Here is an 18,164-nt window from a genome sequence, read left to right as displayed (position 1 = left end):
CACTTTAAGCACCCTCCATAAGCATAATTCATAGATTTATTACAATATTTGTCAGAATCTTATTCCTGCAACTTCATAAAGATTCTATATTCATGATTCCTGATAACCATTTTCTTAAGGTAATGTTTACAATATCCAAAGCCATGGATGGTATCTGTAAGTATTTTGTTTATCTTAGAATAAGAATGTCAGAGATCCCTTGCAGATCCACTAACAAGAAACTTCACTCATTTCTTATAAATTTCCTCTAATTATTATAAGAAGCTGTGAAGCAGTGACCTAAACTTAATTTGATAAAGAAGAAAATAAAATGAAGAAGGAGAATGAAAATTTTTTTCCTTACAAAATGACAGTGCTCATAATCTGTACAGCAATACGACAATGAAAAAATAAATTGATGTAAAATTTACGCTTTAGTAGTAATGAGGGAGTAGAACAAGACAAGATTGGGTTGTATATTTCTGTGAAGCTCTTACAATATAGATGATTCAGTAGAGAACCGTAACTTAATTTAGCGGAGACAGGAAGCTTCTAGATTTATCTATTTCCTTCCTATATAAATGTAAATTTAATTCCTGCGCATGGACCTCTAGATGCGAATGTAGTTAACTCAGAGCCTCGGAATCATGTATATTTTAGGTATTTAACTCGGCAAATTTTTTCTGTCGTTACTCAAAGACACTTCGAGACCAACCATTGGGAATCCTTGTATTTTTCAGGAAGATTGTGAACTCAAATGTGCAGAAAATATGAAACATTGCGATATAATGTTAGGAGATTGTGGGTTTTTATTACCCGCTGCACTTGAATGCCGCAATATTTTTATTGACTCAGAATGCAAAGTAATGACTGACTTGAGTTATTAGAGTCGTATAAATGTGCCGATTTGTAATTCAGATATGCACTTTGATGCTTATCCGACGTTGTTCCCCGGAAATTGTGAATTATGGACTAGATTTTATCCCTGTCTATTAATCAGCGTTTAATTACGATACATCCTGAATTTATAGGCCATTAACTCTTATTGTTCATAATTATGGTTTTAAATTTTTTTATAAAATTGAATTACAACTAGCAGTATCAACTTCATCGGAAGGTTACCGTTTTAATTCAAAAAGCAAAGTAAAGTTGGGTTGATTTAAGTGATATTTTTTACTGCTATATCATCTCAAAAAAAGTTTCACCAATACATTAAGAAGCATCTTTTATAATTATCAGACATCTAAAAAGTTACATCTTAAGCAGATTGTTCAGTCTATATACTAATATGTACATTTTCAAGTCAAATTGTATGATTAAAAAATTAATGAGGAGTAAGAGACAGTTGAAAAAGACCTATATTAAGAATTTGTGTTTATAGCTATTGAAATAAAAATGAAAAATGTTATAAGAATGTGTAGCTTATACAGTGAAAGTTGAGAAAACCGGACGGCTTTCGGACCGAGGGTTTTGTCCGGTTTTCTCAGCGGTCCGGTATTCTCAATGTCCCCTTCAGCTGTTCAGAATCATATAAACTGAGCAATGACTTACAAAGGATGCTGAACGTATATTTGCATTTTCATGATTATGAGTAAGTATATTGCTAAATAAAGAAATGATAAAAATTCTATACAATATGTTTTAATTGTTTTTGTCCCATTATTGCATATAAATACAATAAAATTTTGGATTAAACGAACAGCAGTTACCTCATAACGATAAAGTCCGATTACACCCGCATATATTTATATTTGGGTAATGGATAATGATTTAACGAACATACATGTGGTTTACTTTGTTTGTTTATAATAATTCCCCAATTGTAAATATTGCCTATACCATATTTGTCAGATAACGATTTTTAAAGTAGGTATCGGCAAAGTTTCAATGTTTTTAATTAATTTAGATTTGTCACTTATAGACAGCTCTCGTCAACTGATTTTAACTTATCAATTCCTTGTGCATTTTGGCATTTATATAAAACAGTAACATCTATACCAACTGTGAAATGAGACATAATTAACAAATCAGACAATTATTGTTCCGTTACCGCTCTATTAGCGTATTAGACATAACCAATTGATAAGTACACAAGGTTATTCACACCTTCGTCGTCCGGTATTGTCAGGGTAATTGTCTATATAATTGACTTTGTAGTCCCCTATCAACCGTCCGATATTCGGTTTTTACAGATTCCGGTATTGTCAATGTTTAATACAATAGTTTAAAGAAGGGAAAATTTGGGACTGAATTATTCGTCCGGTATTTAGAGAGTTCCGATTTTCTCAGCGTCCGGTTTTCTCAAATTTCACTGTACAACCATTGTTGTTAAGACAGTCAATGCTGTAAGAATGTGTACTTAAGACAGTCATTGCTGTAAGAATGTGTAGTTAAAACAGCCATTCCTGTAAGAATGTGTAGTTAAGACAGCCATTGCTGTAAGAATGTGTAATTAAAACAGCCATTCCTGTAAGAATGTGTAGTTAAGACAGCCATTGCTGTAAGAATGTGTAATTAAAACAGCCATTCCTGTAAGAATGTGTAGTTCAGACAGCCATTCCTGTAAGAATGTGTAGTTCAGACAGCCATTCCTGTAAGAATGTGTAGTTCAGACAGCCATTCCTGTAAGAATGTGTAGTTAAGACAGCCATTGCTGTAAGAATGTGTAATTAAAACAGCCATTCCTGTAAGAATGTGTAGTTCAGACAGCCATTCCTGTAATATTGTGTAGTTAAAACAGCCATTCCTGTAAGAATGTGTAATTAAAACAGCCATTCCTGTAAGAATGTATAATTAAAACAGCCATTCCTGTAAGAATGTGTAATTAAGACAGCCATTCCTGTAAGAATGTGTAGTTAAGACAGCCATTTCCTGTAAGAATGTGTAGTTAAAACAGCCATTCCTGTAAGAATGTGTAATTAAAACAGCCATTCCTGTAAGAATGTGTAATTAAAACAGCCATTCCTGTAAGAATGTGTAATTAAAACAGCCATTCCTGTAAGAATGTGTAGTTAAGACAGCCATTGCTGTAAGAATGTGTAATTAAAACAGCCATTCCTGTAAGAATGTGTAGTTAAGACTGCCATTGCTGTAAGGATGTGTAATTAAAACAGCCATTCCTGTAAGAATGTGTAGTTCAGACAGCCATTGCTGTAAGAATGTGTAGTTAAGACAGCCATTGCTGTAAGAATGTGTAGTTAAGACAGCCATTGCTGTAAGAATGTGTAGTTAGACAGCCATTGCTGTAAGAATGTGTAGTTCAGACAGCCATTGCTGTAAGAATGTGTAGTTCAGACAGCCATTGCTGTAAGAATGTGTAGTTCAAGACTGCCATTGCTGTAAGAATGTGTAGTTCAGACAGCCATTGCTGTAAGAATATGTAGTGAGGACTGCCATTGCTGTAAGAATGTGTAGTTGCTAATGACAGCCATTGCTGTAAGAATTGTGTAGTTGTAGTTAGACAGCCATTGCTGTAAGAATGTGTAGTTCAGACAGCCATTACTGTAAGAATGTGTAGTTCAGACAGCCATTGCTGTAAGAATGTGTAGTTCAGACTGCCATTGCTGTAAGAATGTGTAGTTCAGACAGCCATTCCTGTAAGAATGTGTAGTTCAGACTGCCATTCCTGTTAGAATGTGTAGTTAAGACTGCCATTGCTGTAAGAATGTGTAGTTCAGACAGCCATTGCTGTAAGAATGTGTAGTTCAGACAGCCATTGCTGTAAGAATATGTAGTGAGGACTGCCATTGCTGTAAGAATGTGTAGTTAAGACACCAATTTCTGTTAGAATCTGTAGTTCAGAGAGCCATTGTTGTTTGTACATATGATGAATTGATTATCATGAAATATCAATTTGACCCAAATGGACATAAACCTTTGAAGATTGACTGGTTAATGTAGAAACTGAACATGACACTGAAGAGCTGCAAATAAAATTTACTAAATTACGACACTGTATGTCTAGACAGTTTTGAGGACCGTTCATCCATCCTGTCTCATATTTCTACATTAACTATTGATAAATATTTAGAATTATGACTGATGGCAAAAGGTATGGTAGACCAATTTGATTAAAAAATTGAAATTATTAACTGATTGTTTGGTCTTGATTTGTTTTAAGATATAAGTGACAAAATTATTGTGTCTGCTGCAGACGCGAGCTATCCACAGTGTTGTACATGTACGTACAATATGAGCACACCCTTTAATTACAAAAGCAGAGAGTCCATTTTGTTGCTTCTCTACTGGCAGTTTAATACATGATTGATTGTTAATTGGCCTGAACCTATTTTCTACTGGATGAGTTTAATTATTTCCAAAAGAGTAAATCATGTTTTAATTGGATGTTAATGGGTTTTCAAGGTGCTGCAGTAGCTTTATAGAGATATTATGGCCATTGTGTTGTGTGTCTGGGACTTTACTTTGGACACTGATGCATGAACGCAGATCTTATTTATGCAGATTTTTTAATGAAATTAACTGGCAAATTCATCATTTTTTTTACAACCTGTTGAAATACTGTAGACGTTTTTGTGTCAAAAGTTAATACTTGAGTTATTAAAAATGTGCTAAACTTGATGTATTGAAGAAGATGTAGTGGCTAATATGGCTTGAAGGAACAGAACAAGCTTTTAAAAAAATTATCCTGAGTATTATTGAATGTTGAAACATTGCTGAAAAAACTGTTCTAAAGAGGTGAATAATTTATCATTTAGCAATGAGAAGTGCGATTTTGTTTATTGTTACAAGAAACATTACGTCGAACTATGTGTTCTTTACTTTTACTGTAGGATTGTTGTATAAGTCCATTGTTGTGAAAACTAAATCCCATATTGACTGACAATATACGTTTTTCATGAAACATTGAATAAGTATTAAATTAAGTTCTGGTAGAAGTATGATAATGCTGAATCAGCATAAATTAAGCTGATGCGCTCGTTGCTGAATCAATGCAGACAAATTTGTATATCAAACAATTCCCGTTTTGTAATTACGCAAATAACAATGATAATAGATACAGCTTTATTCCCAAACCTGTTCAGTATTCAATCACATCATGTTGCGATAACAAAAAAAGTAGTCCTGTTTGTTATTAGTCGAGATTATTCCCCCCCGCTACATCCCGTTTCCAGCGATATTGTCAGTTTCTACCACTTTGATCATCAACTTCCAATTCATTACGATCCGAGAATCATATGTAAAAAAGCTACCATTAGTTCATTACATATGTGTTCATTTGTCGCGTTTGTCCCAGGGTTCCATTTGTTTTGTCCAAATATTGATGTGAATTGAGGCCAGACACATTTTCCGTTGTAAGTTCCATCAGACAAATAAATTTCTACGTCAAAAATTGCTTGTACATTTTCTTTTATGGTGAATAGGGAAAAAAGACTTGTATATTAATGAGCTATATGATTTGTATGATTTTATTGCCCTCGCTCGGTATCCATTTGATTCAAATGAATGTGACCGTTAATATATTTCTAAATGACAATGTTAGATAGACGCGCAGGCAATGGCTTCCAGTTTCTGCCTTTTATGTTCATCTATAAAAATGAAAAGTGATTGATAATATATTGTATAAATAAATAGAGTGATTAGTAGAATTTGATAGTTTGTAATTTAGCTGTTCAAACACAGATTAAAATGAATACAGATATTTGATACATTATTAATGGTTTCTGTGATAGAATTTAGTACAAATAAACAAAAAAGATCTGTGTCAGCAGCTTTTAGTTTGTATATTCAATCATACTTGTTGTAATATCAGCATTATTGTTTCATTCACACCAAACTTGATTGTTTCCAACATAATAGTTTGGCAGCTTTCTAAATAAGTGAAAGATTTGTGAAAGAGACATATTAATCAGACTCACAAACATAAGTTTGTTACATGTATAGTTTACACTTTTCCATGGACTTTATCTATGTTAATATTTTCAACTGTCAACTATGATAGTTGTAGGGATTTCATTGTCAAATTATTAAACTATAGTTTTGTCTAGTGGGAGTTCAGGATATTCAATATCACTGCTGAGGGGCTTACCTTAACACCACTTGATTTATTACATTGACTTGTCCATTGTTTTGACTTTGGAAGTGCCCATTGTTTCAATATCAGAATGTAGAAAATGATCAGCCAACAATTTAGATTCTGGTTTAAACCGTGCAACATTAGCACCTTCTCAAGGTATTGAAGAGAAAGTTAGAAAGCCAAGGTGAGGGCAGTATGATCACAAACATTGCAGTGTGATTTCCAGTGAAAGCGTTTGGATTGCTTAGAATGCCCATAGATGAGGTGTACTAAGGGTAGTCGGTCTTTGTTGAGATAAGAGCAGCACAGTAAGATCAACAATGCCACAGTAATGCTCACAAAAGTTGCAGTGTGAATACCTTGGTTATCTGTGGTGTTTGCATGGAGAGAGAGTACAGTGTTCTCTGAGATGGCACATGGTCCTTACTGGGCCAATACTGCTATGAAAGCACAGTGTGTGCACTGAAAACCCAAAATGTAGTTGTAATGAAAATGCGTATAGAATTATGCACTGGATGAGTGGAGTGAGCTTAGACAACTGCAAGCTAAATCTCTTTGGGAACCCATGTCAGAATTGGAAACCATGGTAGCTCTAAAGCAAGGCCTTGGTCACCGTGATAATGCAGCTGCAGTGAAATTTCCATCCTCGCAAAAAAAAAGTTTTTCTTGCTGTCTGACATCGCTCTGAAAAATTAAACATCTTAAAAATACCAATCAGGTTTTACATATTGTTTTCACCTGTTATTAATTACATTATATCTAAATAGACATTTCTGCAAAAAACATACAGGAATAAAATCATTCAAAAGGATTGTAATATAAAGTATATGGTTTCTTTATTTTCTCTTTTTTCAACAAGACGGCAATGTTTTTGGTTTGTTTTGTTTTACGTTTTTGTAGTTTTTGTACCTCAGAGCCTTATGATTTGATCTCAAAAGATTTAGAAACGTTTAAGCTTCACCTTTATACTGGGGTAATGAAACATCTTGAAAGTATATAATGTGCAGGCTTGATGCACTATTTCAGCGCTGTGTTAATACTCATAATGCTCACCATTCTTTACATGTATCATTATAGCTTACTTTCTGAGTCATGGATTCTATGAGGAAATTTTCGGGATAAATATTACGAGGGCTGTGAAATAATAACGTACATATAAAATGAATATTAACAATATTAATTAGCAAGCAGTAACTGGGTATTACAAATTACTGTATATACATGTTGTGTTTTATGGTGTTAGTCATATTTTCTTAGGCGTAGATAAGAAATTACTGCGTAAAACATGATATTTGCAGATGTAATTAAATTCCTTTGAAAGAAAAAGGGGGTGATGATATACAGTACCTATTATGAAAGTTATTTTGAGCATGGAAAGTCTGCACGTCCGTATACCTTCTGATCAGAATATTAGCGTACCATTATATGCTCAAGTTATCTTTCTGATTGAATCCAGTTCAAACATATTCATAAAAGCTTGATTGTATGAAAGCTTGAAGGTTATTTGAATGTGCAATGCTATGACCACTTCCTAGAAATAACTACCACTGATGTCATTTAAGGCCCAAGTAGGGTTTGAACCCATAATCTCTAGGATGAGAGGCCGACACATTATAACCACTAGGTCACTGTGAACTGTTACATTATTAATTCAATGATGGCTGTCTTCTTCTATACCTTTATTTGAATAAAATATCCCATGACATACTGTTTATAGTCAGGACATTTTGTTGTTGTTTATTTTTACTCAGAAGTAATTCAAGTATTGGGCATTAAGACTTATTACCGTATATGAGGCTCCTATCCCCATTTACACATTCTAAAATACATGTTATCATATCAATAAAAGGGGGGTAAAGGCAATTATCAGGCATTGTATCAATATTTCTGTCAAAAGAATAATTTCTGTTACGATCCCTTTTAATTGTGTTATTTCATTCATTGTTTTAATTAAACCAGAGTATAATATTATTAATAGTAGCTTTTAAATACAAGTTTTAAACAGATTAAATCTTACAAAAAAAAACACAAAACAATCAACTAAACAACTAAAATTAATTGAGTTATATTCAGAGAACAAAATTAATTAAATTGAATTTTTATTATGAATTCTAGTTCATATTGTTCTATTTATGTCCTGTATGATATTATTTTGGCACAGTCTATGTTGGTGCATTCCTATAAACAAATTTAAAGATAATACCTGGGAAAGAAATTTGTTTTTGGAAAAAAATTAGACTTTATCTATAAGAAAAAAATTAAGTTAAACAAAAATTCTCTGGAAAAAGATATTATTTTTAAAAATCTTTCAAAAATGATACTGTGGATTTTATCTTTGAACTAAATTGCATCTTGAAACTGTTTGTCTTTCTGATAAAAAATGCATATCTTTAACTTTGTATGAGAAAATGAATAAAAGATGGGGAGGAAAAAAATTGAAAGAGAGAGGGGGAAAAAACAGGACAGATAAAAGTGAGTTTGTAGAATTATTCTATTTCCTTTCTTTCACCTGATAAGCATTACTACTTAGCTAGAGTAAGGTATTGGATTTTTTTTCATGGAAGACATTCTAGCAGTTTTAGCAATACAGGGGAAAACCAACTTCTATAGTTATCCGTTGGTTTGATATTAAAGTGAATCTGGCTTGAATTAGTTTATGGCATATTTCTTGTAATAAAAATGTTCATTGTATTGAACTTAGCATTTTCATGATAGTGAAGAATCTTGACTCTTGATAGGCGAGTTTGATAAGACTTTACTTTTCGGAGAATTTTTTTTTTTTCGGAAACCAGGTGGGGTACTGGTCTTAGAGGGGTTGTAAAACAGGGCTATAAATGTCCGCTCTGATTGGTCAGTGTGAAGATTTGGTTAGTTGAAGTAGCAGATAAGTTAACAGACTTTAATTGGTGAAGAGTTGTGTTGATTCTAGGATGGCTTTGGGGAATAAAAACAGAACTTGTTGAATTTTGAGCGTTTATAATGTATTGGAAAAAGTTAACATTTGTGAAGGTACAGGACAATGTTTCTTGTTTTATAGTGGATAAAATGTAAATGACTTGACAGTAGGGGAAATAAAGTAAAAAAACAACAAAACTTGAGAGTATATACATTAACCTTTTTAACAAGTTCAGCAGGGGTGAGGATGAAAAAATGTGACTTTTTCAACAATTTATGGAAAACTGCTGTCAGTTAAAGAACTCGTTTTTCTGAGATTGTGTTACAAGAAAAACAAGCAGGGGCTGATTGAAGGATCAGCTAGTGTATATACACCAACTTCTTGATTTATTTCTATGTTCTATAGTGGGATGGATTATCATACAATCTGTTAATGTAAGGATAAACAATTCGGCATGAGTCTAAATAGGTAAGGACTTTTATTACATGTTGTTGTTGTTTTTTTATTACAGTTAATTTTCTTTTCCTTGTCTAATATTTAGGAAAGGATTATTTTTTTCTATTTGTCAAGAAACAGTGTAAGGAATCTCAAATATTACATTTATAATTTCTTAAAGAGCTGAAAGCATAATATTTCTTGTTCACATTTTGATATATAAATTTCTTAGTTTGGATTGATGTGTGTGGGGTATTCAGATGGAGAATAAAATGTTGGAGAGCGTTGTATAATTAAAGAAATGACATTTTAACTGTCAATTATCATATTTCCGTTTTAAGAAAGTATAATAATTGAAACATGTGAGTTTGACTCTTAAATGAGCACTGACTGTTTTTTTCATGACCTATTCATTGATCAAATTTTAAGGGTCCTCTGTGGCTTATTGAAGTGCTTCATGTTAAAGTGTTGTCATTTACATGTGGAGAAAATTATACTTACCTGAACTTGTGGAGATGATAATAGTTTACTCATAAAGAAAATTGTATTTGCCTGTGGATAAATGTTACATTTACTTGTGGAGAAGATTACTTTTATTTGTGGAGAAAATTTACATTTATTTTTATAATACTGCATGTTTGTATTGTTGTTTTTCATTGGATAATTATATATTTTTATAAACATGGATGCTGTCTGTTTTTGAAGTTTATGAAGGAAGTTTGCCATATTATAAATTCGTTATAAAGATTCCTGACAGGTTATATGGCCAAATGGTTGTTTATAATATAACCTGTCAAAATTTTTTTATAACTAATCAATTCAAAACAAGAAGTTGCTTAGTTAATAAGACCGCAGATTTAAGACCAGTTAAATTAACTGTCTGCAAGTATCTGACTACAATACTAAATAATGATGACAAAACCACAAACAAATAACCGTAACAAGAAATTAATAGAAAAAAAAATAGATGAAATATTGTAATGTTATTTCAAATAATCATAGTCATTAAGTCAAGAAATAGTCCATATTAGTTAAACTAACAGGAACTGAAGTCATTAAACATTATTTATTATACGATTTACTGGCGGTATAATTGTAGAATTCTGCATGCATCGTCTGCTGACATTTGCATTTCTGATGTAACAAAGAATCGTTCCCTGTCCATACCCAATTAGCAACAGTCCTTATGATGTTATGAAATAATTAATTGCATTTCTTGCTAACTGAGTCTACATATAGTCGGTCTGGATGGTTTCTAATTCTTTCTCGTTTATTTATGGAAGTAATCTGTTGGAATAAAGATGTTGAAAAATTGGTAGAAAAGCTTATGGAAGACAAATACTGTAAATATTCTTATAGAATACACCGCCTTTCTTAGTAGTTTTGATTAAAGAGAATAACTTTCAGAAAATAGATACTGTAAAGTTTCTATTATTAAGCATTGAAAAATACATGTGCCGTAAAGGTTCTGGTAATCTAATGAATACAAAATTCAGTGTTTATTGAATATGCGAAAGATAAAAACATGTACCGTAATGGCACTACCATTGTAGTAAAAAATTGGCAAACTCCCTAAAATATGCAAAGTCAGCAGTGTATGTAATGGCTGAAATTAAAGTAAATCATAATATATAGATGTTAAGGATGGAGATTATGTTATTCGCATATGTATGAAATATACTGGTCAATTTATTCCAATGATTTATTGTTATATTTATCTAATGTCAGATGTAAATGATACGTTTTTTACATCAACCAATGAAGTTTTTATTTTCATGGTACCTTATTACGTGACAAGTGATGTTTTAATGTACGTATTTGTAGACATAAGAGTGTACCGACTATGTTCGCTACATCTTTAAGGTACACAAGGGTGTTGTCGTATTAGGCTATAATATAAATGAAGTCTGCGGTTCCTATTACGTTCTGTAAGAATGATATTTGTGCTCTACCTGACATGCAATGTTACATGTTAAGTGCGAACTGAAAATTCCCCGCCAGCCATTATTGACAATAGAATATTGCTTATTTTAAGGAGAGCCTCCAAAACTTAGAATATGACCATTAAATAATATTTACAGAAACAAGCCTCAAGTCTACCCCTTTTATAACATGTAATCAAGATCTGACTTTCCTGATAGAAATAATTTGCTGATAAAATGATGTTTTGACCCTTACATTAATTTGATCAAAAGTATATTGAGCAGAGCTGTAAACAAATTATGGTCTAATGGAACAGAACAATATGTTCATATCACATAGTAACGCTCTAAAAGAATATTTTATCAAGAAATAAACAGGCATTTTCATGAAATTATATTAATACATTCTTGCTAGAAGGAGCTTATACAATGTACATAGATTTTGCTTTTGAAGAAATATATAATATTTGTCCTTACAAAATGAGCTTGTTTTTCTTTGAGTTTCACATTATTTCTTGAGAGATTGAAATTAATACTAATAGAAAATTATGTGAATTTACTTTGCTTGATATATGCAGGAAGGCTATTTTGTCCATTAGACTGTTTCTTATAAACACTTTAGTTTTATTGTGTGAAAAGCAGCTGGAGGGTTATAGAAGGTTTGCATAAAACAGGGGTGCCTTGTAATTTAATGCAGTAATTTTAGGGTTGGTTTATTTTTGTTGCCTACTGCAGCAGTAACCTCTCATTAAAATGAACAATTAGGGTCCTTTAAAGGGTTCACAATCTAAAGTCCAGGGCAAACCCATCTGGAAAAATATGTTCTTTACTTTATGAGCAACTGTAAATTTGAATTTAATTTCCTGGAAGGGGAATAGATGCTGTCCTAAGGGGCTGTGATCAATAAAAAGGGCACCAGGGACAAATTAAGTGTATCCAATTTTATAAGATGTTGAAAGATCAACACTCATTAAGGTGCCAGAGTAAACAAAAGTGAAACTAGAAGCAGGTGTGGGAGATGTAATTTGCATTAAAAGTTTTACAGCCTGATAAACTTAATAACCTAATTGTTATAATTCAGAGAGTACCTTACTGCAAATGAGGCCTACAAGATCTTTTCTTGATTTTATTGCAAGACTTAGTTTCCAGGAAGCACCCTTTGTATTATCCAGATGGGCCCATCTATATAAACATCATGGACATTTAATTAGCCTCCAGTCTTTAATGAAAAGGGGCAGGCATGCTCCTGTTATACGTCTTGCATCTGTAAATTAAATTACTGTATACCTTTGATCATGTCTGACCATCACATTATCTTGACCCTTTAATTAGATCAAGGAATATTTGTTAACCTTTAATATTATTAGAGTGTTCTCCCTTTACTGTTAAGATTTTTAATTTACTTTTATTTCACACATGGTTTTCGTAATGGTAATACTGGGGTGTAAGGGTGACCTAACTGTAAACAGTGTGAACATTTTTTCAAAGAAGAACACCTAACTTGTAGACAATTTGTATTTTGATGTTTGATATATATTTACATGATGTAGATGCTGATAAGCCTTGTGTGGCTGAGTGAGATATTACTAGCTTACATTTGTATATATGTCTTACACGGACTTGATTTTGGCTATTTCTTACATCAATTGATCATTGAGCCACATAGACAAAAGATGATATTGAAAATCCTTACCTTGCTGCAACCAAAGTCCGAATTTAGGTGATATAGGCTTTATAATGCTGCAAGTATAATGCAAGGCCAGTCTCGATTTTCATACAGACTGACCGTTGGCTAACTATTATAAACTTCAAATTTTCATCTTCATAACCCCACAAAATGGCAATGGACAGTTCCAAAAATGAAAGCTGGACATGTCCATTTAAGGAATTAAGGGTTCACATTTTGAATGCTGGTCATGATTATAACGTCTTGACTGTGTCACCAGTGTAATAGTTAATTCAAGTCTTGTTAATACGCATTTATAATAATATACATTCTTAAAACATGGATACACGTGACTAATATTGTGCAATGTTAAAAACATGCATATATGACAAACACACAAATTGCATATAAAAAGGTTACAACAAGATTTATCTGAAGAACAAAGGTACATTCATTGTTCTGTATGAATAATTATTTGCTTGTTTTGCCTAATTATTAGATCTTGGTCTGCACTGGTTGCATGGGTAGAACCAGTTTCTGTCAGCAGGCTAAAGGTTAAAGTCGAATTCCGTTTGTCTCGAAGTGAAATGCCCAGTCCCTTGAAATTCAAGTTGCCGAGAATCAACTGTATATTGAATTGGGAAATCATTGCAACAGAAAATATTCTTTAAAAATCTGTTGTATTATTTTGCTTTATTTTATGAGAACAATATTTATATATTGTATAATTCCAAAAATCAATTTTGTTCCATTTATTTGAAAATGAAAATGAAGCAGTTTTCGTGATTTATGTGCTCCATTAAATTCAACTTGCATAAATAGAGAATGATTTTTGAATAATGAGCAGAAATAATCATTTATTATGGAGAACTGAGTAGCCATTTTGATAGAAGAAAGTATTCTCTAAGTAAAAACATCTAGTGAACACTTTCTTATCTTCCAATAGTGTTGATATGAATTGTTTGTCTGAGACAAAAATCACAAATTCTGAGAGTTGTTTTATATTTTCAAAAAAATAAAATAAATAAATAAAAAATCAAACTTAAATATGTTTTCATTTTGGCTTCGAGATTATTAAGATGAATGATTTAAATTGAGGCTCGATTGCATTTCCATTTACCATGAGCATCACTTGCTTTGATATTATAATAACTTTTCTCACATGGATAAAAAGTTAAGAACATTACAACAATTTAAGCGTTTGACTTAAAAAAGAAAATTTGTATATATTTTCAGGGCTGCGCAGAAGTTAAGCAAAAAGAAGAAACGCCATCACCAGCCTGAACCAGAGCTTCCGTCCTTCCCGACCCGGTTCTCGGAGATCCTCCGCCTTTCTCCGCCACCATGTCCGCCTTGTCTACTCAGAAATTTTGCACGAGGGCAACCTCCTGGCATGGGCAAGGTAATATATTATTTGATATTTAGTTATATTTCAGGCAGTCGTCTAGTTGAAGCTTCTGTTGATAAAATCATTATCAGTATTTTACCCTTTGATGACAGGAATTCAGCTTTTTGCAAATGTCTATCCAGAATTAAAGATTGAGATCTGTTGATCTTTAAGACCTATTTATCATGTTGGACCAATGTTTAAAATGCACAACAACATCTTTGCTTTACTAAGCTGAATAGATCTTTAAAATTTGATCTGCAGATTTTGTTTTTTTGTCGTGAACGTAGATTATTTTGGAATCAGGAGTTCTCTGGTGCAGTGTTATTAGAGGTTTTATTTGTCTATAATGTGCCATAATTCTTCTTTTAGCTGCAAAATTTTAATGTCATGTAAATACTAATTGGGCAGATTTAGACGATTTAAGAAACTTGATATGTATTGGGAGTTATTTTCCTTTCAGTACAAAGTTAATAAAGAAATGTAAATGGCAATCTTTGACACTGAAGAATTAATTAATAGGCAGTTTTGGCCTAGATAATATAAATTTACTGGAAAGGGATCAAAAGAGTGTTTAAAAGAGACTTTATATTGAATCATTTCTCAATTTTGTGATATTTAGGGTTCAGCAATATAATAAGTTAATTATTTCTAAAAGTTCATGGAGATACCACAGTATTCCACTTGAATAGTGTTCTTTTTTGTTGGAATCTGCTTATAGGCATTCAAATTTAACTTGGTACCACAGTAAATACCTGTTTGACTCCGAGCATTCTGGGAAAATTCTTTGTTGGCATAGTTATGGCCCTGGAAGGTCCGGACAAATTCATGTACATGCCTCTATATAATTTCGAACCATTTTTACGACATTTTCGAGCGATATGAATTGTAGGTAAACGCACGCCCCAGGCTGTATGAAATACATGATGGCAGTTAAAAACAGATAAACAGAAGTATATTCACATATTCTGGGTGCAATGAAATTTCCCCGCACTGCCGCAGAATTAATTGAAAATGAGTTCCTTTCCTATAATGTATGTTTTGGAGGAAGAAGGATTACTGTATATCAACAAGGTTTTGCTGTAGGCAAGTTTAGTGGAAAAAAATGGTTTCCGTAAAAACTATCACATGTATACTATGAAGGTGAAGATTAACTTGAAAGTTTTTATTATGATTAGGGACAGGTAAGCAATAACAAGAAATCATTTGCACATTTGATTAAGTTAACCATAATTCTCTATGAGTCAAAATAGCGATGAAACGAAGGTTAATTTATATTAGGTAGAACAAGGCTGTGGTTAATTATTGTTCATTTTGAAGAGTTATGTCTCTTTGTAAAAGGTAAATAACTGTTAAATGAAATCTTTCTGTGAGTTGATATTAAAAGTATAGCTGAAATGTATGTATTGCATAGACAGTTGAAACGATTGTATAAGTTTTATCTAAAGTATAAACAAAGGTATATCCAATATGAAAATCAAAGTTTCACTGTTTTATTAGATAAATTGTATGAAGTCTTTATTGAGCATGCTGGGATTTGAACTTGCTTTAATACGCAGTAGTACAAAAAAATCTTTAGTTCACATCGATAAAAAAGTTTTTGATCACGTGAATGTTGTGCTAATTTCTAAAGTTGAGCAGCAGAAACAAAAGATTACCAAAAAATCTTACATAATTCACTTGCAGAGTGTTCTGCAGTGACCCGATGGAAAGTCTTGTTGTCATACTGTAACATCTTGTTCTTTAATTTCATCAATTTACAACATAATTGGTGGTCGTTATTTCTTGCTGATAGGCAACTTATTTTGTTGTGTACTTTAGTATTAAGTATAATTAATCCTGAAAGCAGGAAAATTATCGTTGAAGATTTAGCCTTATCTGGCTAATTCCTCGGGATTTTGTCTGAATATTTTCTCACCATATAAAGCAGAAGAATAAGAAAGGAGAAATTCATCATCAATTACAATGACTTTGTCAAGTGATTACAATATGCTGCCCCAGAATGCATCTGGAATTTTCATGCGGGCTTTGAAATGAAGCATCCCGCTACAAACATTTCAAACCACCAAAATAAAATAATTTTAACTATGAATAATAATTGAGAAACAATATGAACTGTGTGACACAGTGCCTGAGAAAGGGAGGGGCTGAATTTCTCTAAGAGTTGTTGTTGTTTTTTTTAGAAAAAACAACCGCAGCAAAAAAAATTCATAGTATCACTAAATGCTTATCAAAGCATAATTTGAAACAAAAAGTAATTTTAGAGTCAATTTTTTTACACATTTAACATTTTTTTCATCTTTTCCCATATGATACTGCTGAACAATTTTGTTATTTTAGACATTGCTATAGGAGGAAAACACTGTGTTGTAGAAATTTTAGAAAATTTTCAGAATTTGTGAAATAATAACTCCACAATCAGTATGTGACGAGAACGTTTGGAATTTTCTATCTCTCTTCAAATCCAGAGACTTGCATGCACCATACTGTTTAATAATGGATGTATAAAATGTTAGTACAAATATTTATGCCATTCCTCCCATCTAAATTTCTGTCAAATTAAGCAGGTTTATATTGGTGTATCTAGAAGAAAGAATAAACTGTTGTTGTATTTTACCCGTACTTTAGTGAATTTTATAAAAAGACTTGTTGTGCGTCCATTTTAATGCTCTGACTTGTGAGGGGGAGGGAGATATAGATTTGCCCCTCCCACTGTAATGCTGTTTATCTATAGATGGACAAAACGAGCATCCGTGTCTGCAAACTTGTAGCCTGTTTGTAACTGTCCCAGGATGTCAACATGAAGTTGAGCACCACTCAGAATGGAATCTTTTGTAAATTTCTTATTTATTTTTCACAATTCAAGTCTGGCATACTTTATTAATATTTTTGTCGAATGTTCCGCAAAACATACAAAGTGCATAACAACAAATCGCATCTTAAAAGGCGTACTATGTTTCATAAACTGTATCTAGGGGCATCATTTTCAAGTTTTTATCACCTCGAATCATTTTCTCATAATATTGCCAGACATCAGTATTAAAACCTTTCTATTTTCAGAGAGATACGCTGTATTTGATGTCCGTTTTTCAAATATTACAACGCAGATAATGTTTCTTTTATGCTCAAAGCTCTCAAAAGCCACTATTTCCACAGCCCACATGCTTTTCATGTTAAGTTTTTGGATGATTAGACCTAATTTACTACATAATTATCAATTTATTTATTTTTTTATATCTTGATTGGCTTGCGGCTGAATTTAGCCTATCCCTTCAAAGAAATTAAGTCAGATGTAAGTGTCAGATGTATGATATAACAAATTAACAAGTGGAATGATTTGTTTACATAAAATGGGTGAAATTTTTTTTAATAATAACAGTAGTTATATTACTCAGTTTTTGTTCTTTTCCCTTGAGCTTTAATACTAACTCAATTTAAATAAATATAGAAGTTTGAAAATTATGGTGATTTTTTTTGTATAGGTCAGCATTATTCTGCCTGATAATTAAGCGAGACAAAAGTTGTCTCCCTTTTTAGCCTTATCAATTTAAAGGCTTCTGAAGTTGGTCCTGTTGATTTCTTGAAGTGCCTCAGAAATTGGTTTTGGACATTTACGACCTGAATTTGTTGCTATGAAAATGACCGACAACACTTGAGATATGTATCAGAAATATTTTATGATGACAGGCGGCTATTTTATTGACTTCTGCTCTTGAATTCACTGTCTGGAAAAGCACCCAAACCATGTTGCTCTTAGCATGCTACTTCAAGCTCTCTTAGACTGTGTTAAATTAATATTTTTCATTCTCCCTTCAGTGCAGAAGTGATATCTTAAAAGAAAGAAA

General features: G+C 32.3%; 1 protein-coding gene across 2 annotated transcripts in view; it reads left to right on the top strand.

Annotated features, from left to right (window-relative positions):
• LOC132748674 (kinesin-like protein KIF26B) overlaps positions 1-18,164 on the top strand; it is a 252,423-nt gene that overhangs the window by 195,963 nt on the left and 38,296 nt on the right. For both annotated transcript variants that reach the window (XM_060738285.1, XM_060738286.1), the window contains exon 7: positions 14,169-14,334. In XM_060738285.1, the coding sequence (XP_060594268.1) occupies positions 14,169-14,334 (166 nt within the window). The remainder of the gene's footprint in view (positions 1-14,168; positions 14,335-18,164) is intronic.

The sequence above is a fragment of the Ruditapes philippinarum genome, unplaced genomic scaffold (genome assembly GCF_026571515.1).
Source record: "Ruditapes philippinarum isolate M1 unplaced genomic scaffold, ASM2657151v2 ctg101_1_1_1_1, whole genome shotgun sequence".
NCBI classification, from domain to species: Eukaryota; Metazoa; Mollusca; class Bivalvia; order Venerida; family Veneridae; genus Ruditapes; species Ruditapes philippinarum.
This window is presented reverse-complemented; position numbering and strand designations above follow the sequence as displayed.